At 48.9% G+C, this 11455-nt stretch overlaps 1 protein-coding gene across 2 annotated transcripts; it reads right to left on the bottom strand.

Moving 5' to 3' along the window:
• Positions 1-269: 269 nt before the first annotated feature.
• Positions 270-11247, bottom strand: NUP85 (nucleoporin 85). 2 transcript variants are annotated; one of them, XM_064395775.1, is made up of 19 exons: positions 11032-11247; positions 10822-10915; positions 10578-10740; positions 10156-10226; positions 9764-9807; positions 8983-9052; positions 7989-8110; positions 7545-7679; positions 7122-7244; positions 6674-6805; positions 6187-6293; positions 5826-5909; positions 5586-5651; positions 4961-5112; positions 4761-4878; positions 3352-3452; positions 1679-1830; positions 1029-1115; positions 270-451 (listed from the first exon to the last, which is right to left on the bottom strand). In XM_064395775.1, the coding sequence occupies exons 1-19, from the start codon at positions 11062-11064 to the stop codon at positions 350-352; spliced, it is 1956 nt and encodes a 651-aa protein (XP_064251845.1). In that variant the 5' UTR covers positions 11065-11247; the 3' UTR covers positions 270-349. The 2 variants fall into 2 exon arrangements, with proteins under 2 accessions (XP_064251845.1, XP_064251846.1); XM_064395776.1 differs by lacking the exons at positions 10578-10740; positions 10822-10915; positions 11032-11247 and adding an exon at positions 10329-10556.
• Between the last annotated feature and the right edge of the window lie 208 nt (positions 11248-11455).

The following is an 11455-nucleotide window of genomic DNA, read 5'->3' as shown; positions in this document are numbered from 1 at the left end:
ACCCATCGACTCAAGACCTTCCTAAGCAAAAACAAGTTGCCATTTCTAAAACCCTGCTGGTTTAAGAGGTGGCCTTCATTTCACTTCTGGGTGTTAAAGGCAAAGAAAACATAAAATCCAAGGAAAAATTGTACTGAGGCTCACTTCACCAGGGGAGGGCTGCCAGACCAAGCAGCCCTGACATTTTGATGCAGGTCCTTCATAAAAGGTTAAAAAAAAAGCCTATGTAAAGTTGTATTTGGAAGACAAGAACAAATGACCAAGCAATCTGCAAAACAAAACATTTATTCTTAGAAAAAGTCAGTTTATGTACAGCAAGCCCCAGAGGAAGAGGAACACCCTGCAGTCTTCAAGATCCTTCCACGGTGCCTTCTTTGATGATGACTCTTGCAAGGTTCCGTGCAAGGGCAAGTCTCAGCATTTCCACCTTGGTTGTCTCAATGTCATCATCCTGCAAGGGAGCAGAGCCTGGGTCAGGGGACTGCAAATGGTGAGCTGCTGCCATGGTCTGTCTCAGGGTTTGGAACGTGAAGCTGCAGGTCAGTGAGAGGTATTCACCTGTTACAGGGACCTCCTGAGAAGAGCAAAACCTGCATTTCCTACTTAATAGCTCAACCCAAGACAGCACTGCCAATCCTTTTCATTCCCTGGATGCTACAGGGCTTTGCATGTGCAGCAAATAGTTCCCTGTTCTGTGCCTGGCATGCTCAGAGCCCAAGCTGCTGGATGGCAACATCTCAGCTCTTCACTGCCCACGTAATGTGCAATTATTTTTCTTGGAAAAGCATCACAGTCCAGTGCAGACCATCAGAACATGAAGAGCAGGAACATTCCTGCACTGGGTTTGTGAATACTTCAGTCTCTTGCTGATGCTTCATTTGACTGCTCTGAACTCACTGTGCCAGTCTCTGGGACTTGGGTCCCTCTCTTATGACCTCCCCAGGAATATAAACGCAGAGTTTCCCTCCCTGACCCTTCCAACAGCCCTGCTCCCTTCGTTATCCAGTTGTCCTCAGAACTGGGGGTACCTGCAATTTCTGCTTGTCTGGATTCCCTGCTGTCAGGTCTTCCAGGCATCGCATCAACTCGTAAGTCTGCTCTGCTGAAAATATGACCTGTGGAAATCAAAGTATTTACTGAAAAAGATCAAATTAAGAGACATCACACAGGCTGAGAAGATAGTGCAGTTGAAGAGAATGCTTTTACACTCCCACAGACCCATTCTGACCCCTGAAATCACAGGATCCAAGAATAATTCAGGCTGGATGTGACTTTGGGAGGTCTCTAGTGCCACCTCCTGCACCAGGCAGGGTCAGCTATGAAGTCAGAGTGGCTGCCCTGGGTCCGTAATTGCTGAATTATCCTTTTCTTGATAGATCTTGAAGGAAAAACTGTGCTTAGAAGCACTGGAACAACCTTCAACCCAAGTACCCAAAGGAGCTGAATGCAGCGTGTGCTAAAATTACCAGAGCAGATGAATTCCACTGCTGTTGTAACAGCAGGGAAGTGCAGTAAGAGTCATTTATCCCCTCCTGGGTCGCTGTGCGTTCCCACTGCTGGGACACGTGGAACTGCCACAGACAGGAGGAGCAGGAAAGGATGGTCACGACTTTGAGGTGCCATGTCAGGAAGGCATGAGGGCCCCTGTGGGGCCGTGTCGGGGTGAGCAGGACCTCACCTCCTTCTGCTCCAGCAGCGGGAGCGCGTCCGTGAGCAGCGTCATCCAGAAGGAGCAGGGGGCGATGTGCGCCGTCATCAGCGTCAGCAGCAGCCGCGCCGCCTCCGCGAAGCACTTCTCCCCGTAGAGCCGGTGGAACTCCCGGTACTTCCCTGCCACGGGGGGCCAAAAGCAGCCCTCAGCAGCTGGGATCCTCGGGAGATCCCTCTGCTCCCACAGAGCCCCTGGCAGAACCACCCCCAAGCAAAAGGAGCCCCAAGCAGCGCGCGCCGGGGGTTGGGAATCTGGCGTGTGTAGGAAGGTGACAACAGGGCCTTCCTGAAAGGGAAGAGCTTTAAGGTTTGCATCAGACTGGTCAGGGGCTGCTGCTGCCTCAGGCTGAGTGTCTGCAGGGGAGCCATGCCCCAGTGGCTTAGAGAGCACAGAGAATGTCCTTTTTGAGGTCACAGTGTCAGGAGGTCTAAAAAGCTGCACCGTCTTCCTTGTTTAAATGGAAACTGGAATCTCTGTTAAGAGGGAAAGTTCTGCATTTGCTAAGAACTGGTGAGATCAATATCCAGCATGAGAGAAGTGGCTGAGGATGGAAGTGGGGCTCATTCTGTATCCACTCATCTGTCACAATACTGGAAATTAATTATTCCCATTCAGATTCACCTTGACTAATGCTTGAGCTTAAGGCAGAGACATGGGGAAGTTGTCCAGCAAAGGTACACCAAAGGTTCTAAAAACCTTAAGGGAAAAACAGGCAGAAATATTTTCACGCCTTTCAGAATTGTTCAAAAAGAACAGAAAGGGAAAAGGCTTCTCTAGGCTGACAGTTACCAGATGATGCTGGGCACGCAGAGCTGAGGGATTACCAATTTGATAAGTCATATTTAGCTTCTAGACATAGCTTAGGATCAGCTTTAATGAAGGAAAACCAGTTCCAGTTCTGCAAGCTGAACCAAGTGGAAACAGATAAAACTCATGCTCACCCTCCCTGTTAGGGTGGCATCAGGTAGAGAGGAGTCAGTCCAATGCTGACAGCTATCCCAAATTCTTATCAGATCCTATCCCCTGAAATTGAGAGTCCTACCCACAGCATCAGAGAAATCAATTTCCTGTTTTGGTCCATGAATCAAAGGCCACAGAGCAGCTGCAGGCAGAGGGGCAGGTTACCACAGCCTGCCTTGTGCCAGGCAGAAGGAAGCTGTGGTACCTGAAGGAAATGAGCTGGAGGCCCTCAGTGTCCCTTGGCACAAGTGCTCAGTGAGAGGGCAGGGAGGGCTCTTGTTCCAGTGAGCTTGACTGGCACACTGGAGACTCTGGAGAACTTGGTAAAATACTAACAAGGTCAACATAACTTAAACCAGTGGATTACTCTTCCCATGAACCCCCTAAGGCAGCATTTGTTAGTATTTCAGAGCCTCTCAAGGCAGTGATGCAGCCTGGAAAAAGAAGGAAGAAGTGTGGAGTATCAGGACTTGGGCCTGTCCTGCCCAGAGCAGAGCAGGAACCTGGTGTGAAGGCAGTGGTACAGGCCACCCCTGGTACAAGCTGCATCCCAAACCACACTCAGCATTTGCTTTTCCCTCATCACTAAACCAGGAGGCAGCCAAATGGAAGCATAAATCCCAGTAATCCCATGGAATTCCCCACAGCAGAGCAGTGTGGACACTGCAGGGAGCTCTCACCAAGGAACGTGAGCCGGTCACTGAGCAGCATGGATGGGCCCAGATTGTCAATGAGGTCCAGGTCAGAGAAACACCCCCTTTCACAATAGTCCTTAAGGAATCTGGGGAGAAAGGGGAACACAAGGAAAGCTTAGAGGGGAGGACATTATCCACACCCATTCTGTACCTCCTAATCCCTTCCCAGAAAACTTGAGTGGACAGCTCAGTTCCATCTTAGTCAACCTCCCTAAGGGCTTCAGAAGTTGTCAAACATTCCCTGAAGTGGCCAAGGAACTGGTGTCATGTACATTTAACAGACACTTCATTGATTCTTCTGCATTCTGTGGTAGTTAAGATCTATTTTTTAAAAGGAGTAAGTGAAGGAAGGCAGGCAGGAAGCTGAGGCTGGTGGATGCACAAGTAACACTCTCAGATCATAACAAAAGCTCTGTTTTTCTGCTGTGTAAAAAAGTTGATAAGCAGCAGGAACAAAAACAATGCTAAGAGCTTTTCATCTGTTTTGTCACAGCCTCCATTATGCTGCTTTCTCCAGAGCTGCTTCCTGTGACTTTTTTTCATCCTGTAGAAGGAAATTTAATGATTCCCACTCCCTCAAATAACAAACAATAAAACCCCCCAAACCTCAGATTAGCAATCTCTTACCACTCATTTTGCAGTGTTGAAGACAGAGTGTTGTCTGGCCATCTACCCAGAGTGTAATTTTAAAATTATACTCTAACTATGCAGGGACTGGTCTCTGTCTATTTCCAATTCGCAAAACCCACATGACATGGACTGTCAGAGATTACAAAGCATAAAGAGTTGCCAGAGCTTTTGCTGAGGCCTGAGCCAAGTGTCAATATTGTCCTCACTTTGACAACAACCCTCCCACTTCAGAAAACGTCAGGAATTTTGAGAGGCTCATACAAAGCCAGGGACACGATAAAACCACCCATTGATATAAATTTTTAGTAGAAACAGTGAGATTTTTAGTAGAAATGATGGCTTAAGTGACTCCTACTGGCTTGTTTGGAGGTGAGGTGAACTTAATTATAAATAATAATAATCTGCTGAATAAAGCAGAGATAGGGACTGTCCTCCATCCAAATCTGCCCCCTGGGTCAGTGTCTGGCCCATCAAACAGCAAGTGAAGGGCAGAGGACAGAAGCTGTTAACAGAAATGTTTATCCAAGTAAGGTCTAAGGGGTTGGACTCTCAGATAAAGTCAATTTGTTTTGTCTCTAGATGTCAGGAAGGAAAACAACATAGGGCAGGCACAGCTGGGGGTACTGCAGGGCAGAGCACAAAGGGTGTTGTTTTCTGGTCCAGAAGAAGGCTCCACCTGCAGCAGTGGGAGCTTTCCTGGCCCTTGGCACAGCAGCCACGTTCCCCCTGTCCCCCCGGGCCGGGAGCTGCTGGCTCAGCCTCACCTGTCCGAGATGAGGGTGGCAAAAGCCGCGTCCTTGGCTCGGATGCTCCAGGACAGCGCCGAGCCCAAGCGGTTGTTCCGCAGAGCCTTCATGGCCATGATCTTACAGATGCTGCGCACTTGGGGGAACACAGGGGCCAGGATTAGTGTCAGTGGGTTCAGCTGCAGCACGGATAAAGAGCGAGACTGAAAATGCCCCACCTTGCTCGTGCATCTGCCTCTGCTCGCAGACGCGCAGCACCTTGAGCGCCTTCTGCTCCGTGCTGAGCGGGACGCGCTCGATGTGCAGCTCCAGGTACACCCGCCCGTACTCCGGGCAGTGGTCGAAGTAATCCACCCCCAGCTGCCACAGGCTGGGAGAGGGGAGAAATCACCACCATGCCACGCCTAGAAATCTTCAGTGAGCACAACAGGAAAGCCCCGAGGAGAATCCGAGCCTGTGTTAGTAACTGTTAGCTCTGACTAACTTTGCATTCGGTCCTGAAATGGCTTTTCCTTTCCACCTCGTGCCAGTTCCCTCTAACATAACTCTGGAATGCCACGACTTTGGAATACGTGCAGCTTGTAAGAGCTTCAGTGCAAGGCACTCTGTGGCAGGAGTGGCTGTGCCCAGGTCATGAGGTGTGAAGGGTGCTAACAGTTTTTGTCTCCATTCAGGAAGGGAAATGTGCCAATGTTGTACAAATCCTGAGGGACACCTCTGCTGAAATTGTAGCACTGGCTGCTCTAAGTTTCCCCCTTTTACTTCATGAACATGCAGTTATTTGTTTTGGCTGCCTCAGTCTAAGTCTTACTGTGCTGTAAGTAATAAAACAAAAGGTAATACCTGTGATGGGAGAAGAGTCCTGAGGCATACTCCAGCAGGAGGAATTCACGCATATTTGAACCAAAACTGGGGGGGAAGAGAGCAAATATCCAGATATTATTATTTGCATGTCACTGGAAAAATCTGATGACTTTATTTCACAAGTACTGTCAATTTCTGCAGCACGTTTTCTTTTGGTTTTATTTTTTCCTCTGGGCTATCTTAATCAGCTTTATTCAAATAATGCAAGTAAATACTTACTAGAGATTGTGAGACTGCAGGAGTTTGCAGTGATCCAACAGGTCAGTCAGATGAGCCACAAACCACCAGTTGCTCAGGACAATGCTGTGTTTGAAGCAAAAGAAAAAAAAACTAAGCCTAACATTGCCAGGGACTGTGTCAGGTTTTCCACAGGCATTTCTTACCAATGCACAGCTCTGTTACAGTCCAAGGTCTGGCTGCAATGTCCCAGACCTAATGGAATACTTTTAATTGCTGCCAGCTTCACGTATTTTTGCTAAATTCTTTGCAAGGATGATCAGGGCTCTGTACCCATACCCCCACCCCAAATACACAGAAGCAACACTGTAGAACCAGAGAATCAAAAACCTTAAAACTCAACCTGCATTCCTTGATCACTTGATGCATCTCAAATTCAAAGGCTGCCATTAAAATCATGTCCAGAGGCTCAGGGCTGCTCTCTCCACCCAGGAACAGGTCCATACTAGACTGTGGAATGAGATGAGAAGACATAAATGCAGAAGTAAGACATTTGTTTGGATGTAGCAGTTATTTTATAGAAATAATAGGTCACAGAAGTTGAACACATTAACAAAATGGAATTTTCCTCATGTTAGCACAGGGGACTGGGAAAACAATTTGCAGGAACAAGACTGGCAACGTTATGACACTGAGAAGTGACCCATTGAAAAGTGGGACTTCAACAATTATTTGTCAACTTTGTCACTCTCACAGTCCTTTTACAAACTCCAGACAACATCTTACAGGCATCTCATTGCTGTAAGACTTTTCCCTACATTTTTCTTTCAGTGTAGTAACCCTTTTGTGCTTGAACCAGTGGAGAATATTAGAATAATTGCATTTCCTACCTGTGCATAGAAACGCAGCTCCATGGGCTTCACCGTCGGGTGAGAATACAGGAGCCGGGTGACGAGGAAGTGATACCAGGTGGTCATGAGCTCCTTCTTCTCCAAAATGGCATCCTCGTCTCCCAGCAGGATCTAACGGGACAGAAACACAGCAGGAATGTTGCACTCAGTGATGGACACAGCTGCTCTCCAGAGGCCTTACTCCTGTTCTACAAAGGTGAGGATTTATTCAAAATTACGTAACAAAGATAATTCTCACAGCTCGGTTTCCAAATCAGCCTTAGGACCTTGGACAGGGAGAGAAACCAAACTGCCCAGGCTGGCAAACCATCAACAGAGCTCAGGAGACATATGGAAGTTACTTATGGCTACACTGGGCTCCTGAAATCCACAAGGATAGATTCAATACTTTAGTCCAAAGTTTCCTTTATCCCCAGCAAAAACACACCTTACAGATGGACTCCATGTGGGGATTGGAAGCAAAAGTTCCATCCTGTAGATACCGTTGACATTCCTCGTGCCAGTGCTGCCACTTCAGCTCCAGCTCTGTCAGTGTCTGGGTGTTGCCAAGCTGAACAGAGGGAATAAAGGAATACAGGGAATAAAGGAAACACCAAGTCAAAGCACACCAAACTCACAGTCACTCCTGATAAAAAGCTAAACATGAGGCTGCCTGTCATCTTTCTGTGTTGATTTGTCACCTTATGGACTTTTAATCTGAATTGCTGGGTCTTTGGGCAGTTCAAGAACACAAATATTGTTACTGTAAAGGAGTAAGACTGAGATATTCTAAAGGGGAACAACTGTTACAGGAGACACAACCAGGAGGCTTTCCCAACAAACTGCATGAAAAAACACACTTTGTACATACACTGGGCACAGGCATCTTCTTCATCAAGTCATCCAAGATTTTGTACATGTTCATGGATGTGGGATTGGCAGTGGCTTCCTTGGAGAGCAGGTGCCGTGCTTCGTCCATCCGGCCTTGGAGCACAAAGACATCCACCTGCAAAAACCCCCTGTCCATCAGCTCCACACTGGGCAAGACCATGGAGCACCCAGGAAAGGGACCAGAGGGGCATTTAAACTGTGATTCAGGCAAGGGAAGTGGAGTTAAAATGTTTAAACTGTAGGCACTGCTAATTCAAGTAACAGTGTGAGGCTTGACCTCTATGGGTCATGAAGGATGAGGATGGGAATGAGAAATCCTAAAGCCTGCACAGGCAGACAGCAATGAGGAGCCGTGTCCAGCAGGGAAGGAAAGCACAGACATGAATTCCTTTTCTTTAAGGATCTTCCAGGTGGTGACACTTACCACATTCCAGAAGAGCTTGTGCTTGGAGGGGCTCTCACTGCTCAGCACTTCCCGGACCATGCTGTCCACGTCGCACACGTGGAGCCGCACCCAGTCCAGCAGGCGCAGCAGGAGGGGCCCAGCTGTGCACACACATTTCCCTCTGTCAGCTCCAGTGCTTGTTCCCAAACTGCCCTCACACATTTCCTAACAGTTTGATGTCACTGGATGAGATTTCCTCCCTGCCACCCCCAAATTACAGAGCTCCTTAAGCCAAGAGGCCCTGGGAGCACCCTGCCTCTGGCAGGTTTTCCTGTGGCAACACGGTCCAGTAGAAAGCCCAAACTTGGAAAAAATAAAAAGTGAGTGATCCAGATCATAAATCTTGCAATGCCAAGAGACAAACAGAATATTTCTGTTTATTTTAGCATAATTTCATTATTACTAACAGAATTTGAGGAAGAAATTCGGCACTAGGTGATTAATTTAGATTAAGTAATCTATAATTTGTGAGTCTTTCCTGAATTCTGGAACTCTGTAAGTAGCACATTTGTTTGTATAACATGATTTCCTTCAAAAATTATTTCCTACTTTAAAATGCCAATGTAAACAGACTTGCTTCAGAAATGACAACGTAAAGGTAAAGGAGTTGTATCAGAGCTATGTAAACGTCAACTGGCAGTGACACGTTTGATGTTTAAAGACATGTTTAAGCTTATAAATAAAACAGATTGGCAACAACTTTTGATATCCCTTCTCTTCATAACGTTTCTGACAAAGAAACAGTTTAAATCAGAGTGAGGAAGAAAAGTAGAAGGCAAATTGAAGAGCTTGACATAATTCAATATAAAGAAGGCAATTAACTGAGGCAGAAGGGCACCAAAAGGCTTACTGACAGTCTGCACATCTCTAAAACATTAAACTATGCCACAATGAGAATGATATATATTTTAAACAAATAAATATGCAAAGAAGAAATCCATCAGTCTTTACACTGGGATAGTTCACGGCTCACCTGTAGCTGCTTCAACAAACAGAATCTCACACAGGTTCCAGATCAGCTCCATTGCAGAGAGAATGGAAACCTGAAGGAAAGCAGGGCCAAGTTTCAGAGCTAGTCATTATTCCAGTTGGGTTTTTTTAACCACACAAAGGCATCTGCTGTCCACAGCAATCAGTTCTTACAGAGAAATATCATCCTGACGTTTCAGAGATAAAAATTAAAAGACAGAGACCACAATCTCACACTCTTTTTTTGGTCAGAAAACTGTAATGAAATGCAGCAATAATCTGACAGCAGTGAGCAACCAAACTGGTATTATTGTCAGCCTTTCTGCACTTTTAAAACTCAATACAAACATCAAAGGAAGAAAGAACAGCCAATGAAAACAACATCTCTGCAGCTGCTAGGACAAAACTGGTGTGAGCACTCTGCTCCTCCCAGAACACCCTGAACACCCAGAGGTTGCTGTGAGGTCAGAAGCCTGACTGGAATCTGAGAGTTTGAGAGGTGAAACACCACACAGCAAGTCTGAAACTTTCCTTGTCAGCTTTGGGATGACAAGAACACATCACATCCACAACAGCAAATGTGTTTACAACGTGGCAGTGAATTGAGGTGCTGGGCATCTTTATTGTTTTAGAAATACAGGAATTAACTATTTATTTCCATTTATTCTTGGTCATGCACTGCATCTCATATACAAAGCACAGTTAAATCTGAAGTGCCTCATGCCACAGTGGTGGCCTGGTGAATTCACCAGCCAGTAATTCAACCTGACAGGACTGCAGATTACCTGAGTGCTGTACTGGCCTTGCAGGGCAGGGTCCCGGGTCGAAACTGAGGGAAAAACAAGGAAAGGCAAAGAGCAACATATTTACATTTGACAGTCCCTTCTGAGCTTTGATAGTTTTACATATATCTGCCACATGAGATATGAAAAGGCTGCAAGTCCCCAAAAATCAGTTACAACGTGGTGGGGAAAAACCAGTCCGTGATCAGATTTACAAACCAACTTGGAAATCTCCAGCAGAGGGAAATAGAGTCATAATTACTGAAATTAATTTCAGTAATTACTGAAACCTATGCGAGCTATTGTACAGCAGTTACAATAGTTACCATTACAGTCCTGCTTTTATAATTGCAACTGGTGTTTCCTGCAGTAGGAGAACAAACAAACAAACTTACCAGCTGCCTGGTGCATGTCCTCCATGCAGGCTCTTATCACTGACCGGTAGTTTTTACTCACTTGAACCAATCTGCCAAACACAAAAAGACTTTGATTGGAGGGAGCTGATGGAATTTTAGTGTTATGCCCCCTATAGCCTCACAAGTTTCTCTGCAGCAGCAGCTCCCAGTACCTGGGTGGATCCAGGTGGAATGGGCGAGACTGTGCCACCCTCTACCAGCGTGGTGATTGGAAGGATGCGAGCCTTGATTTGTAAAATCCCCCAAAAACGGTCATTCTGTCTGCCCCGCTGCTGATTCCAGAGCTGGTAAAAGCAGCCTGGCCAGTGGCACTTGCCTCACCGGAGGCGTTTATGAGCTCTGGGCGCTGGCCCCGGCTGGAGAAGGGGCGGCCGCGGCCTCCCCCCTCCCCATGCACTCACTGCGCCTTGCGCGACTTCCCCGCCAGCTCCTCCTCGCTCCGCTGCAGCCCCATGAAAATCCCGTGCGATTCATTGAAGAGCTTCCGCAGGGTATGGATGTAAATGTCCTGGTCCCTGCGGACCACGAAGACGCGGGACGAGCTCGGTGCTCCATCGCCGGTACCTGCAAACAGAGCCGGTCATTGCCCGGGCGGCCCTCCCGGGATGGGCACGGGGAGCGGACAGCACGGGGAGCGGGACCCACCTGCGCGGCCGAAGAGCGTCTCGCACACCAGCACCTCCGCGGGGCCCCAGGCGAAGCACAGCTGCCGGGCCGACGGGTCCGCGCCCGGCACCACCTGTGGGGGGACGGCGTCCGTCAGCCCCGGCCCCGCACCGCCCCGGCCCCGCAGCCCCCGGCCCGCCCCGGCCCCGCAGCCCCCGGCCCGGCCCGGCCCTGCCCGCCCCGGCGCACCACGAGCGGCGGCTCCGTGTCCGGCTCGTCCATGGCGGCGGCCGCGCTGCTCCCGCTCCCGGAGGCCCCTCCGGGCTGCCCGCCTCGCCGCCTGCGCGCCCCGAGCCCCGCCCGGCCCGGCCGCCGCTGCCCCGGCCCGGCCGCCAACCCGGGACGGGAACGGACAGGGAGGGACAGGGAGCGACCGCGGCTCCCCGCCGGCTCGGGGCAGGCACCGCCGCTCGCCCCGGAAGCGCCGCCGCTGCCGAGGCCCCGCCGGGGCGGGACGAGCCCCGCTCCGCCCCCGCCCGAGCAGCCGCGCCTGAGGGCCGGGGATGGATGGATGGATGGATGGATGGATGGATGGATGGATGGATGGATGGATGGATGGATGGATGGATGGATGGATGGATGGATGGATGGATGGATGGATGGATGGATGGAT

The sequence above is a fragment of the Passer domesticus genome, chromosome 20 (assembly GCF_036417665.1).
Source record: "Passer domesticus isolate bPasDom1 chromosome 20, bPasDom1.hap1, whole genome shotgun sequence".
NCBI lineage: Eukaryota > Metazoa > Chordata > Aves > Passeriformes > Passeridae > Passer > Passer domesticus.
This window is presented reverse-complemented; position numbering and strand designations above follow the sequence as displayed.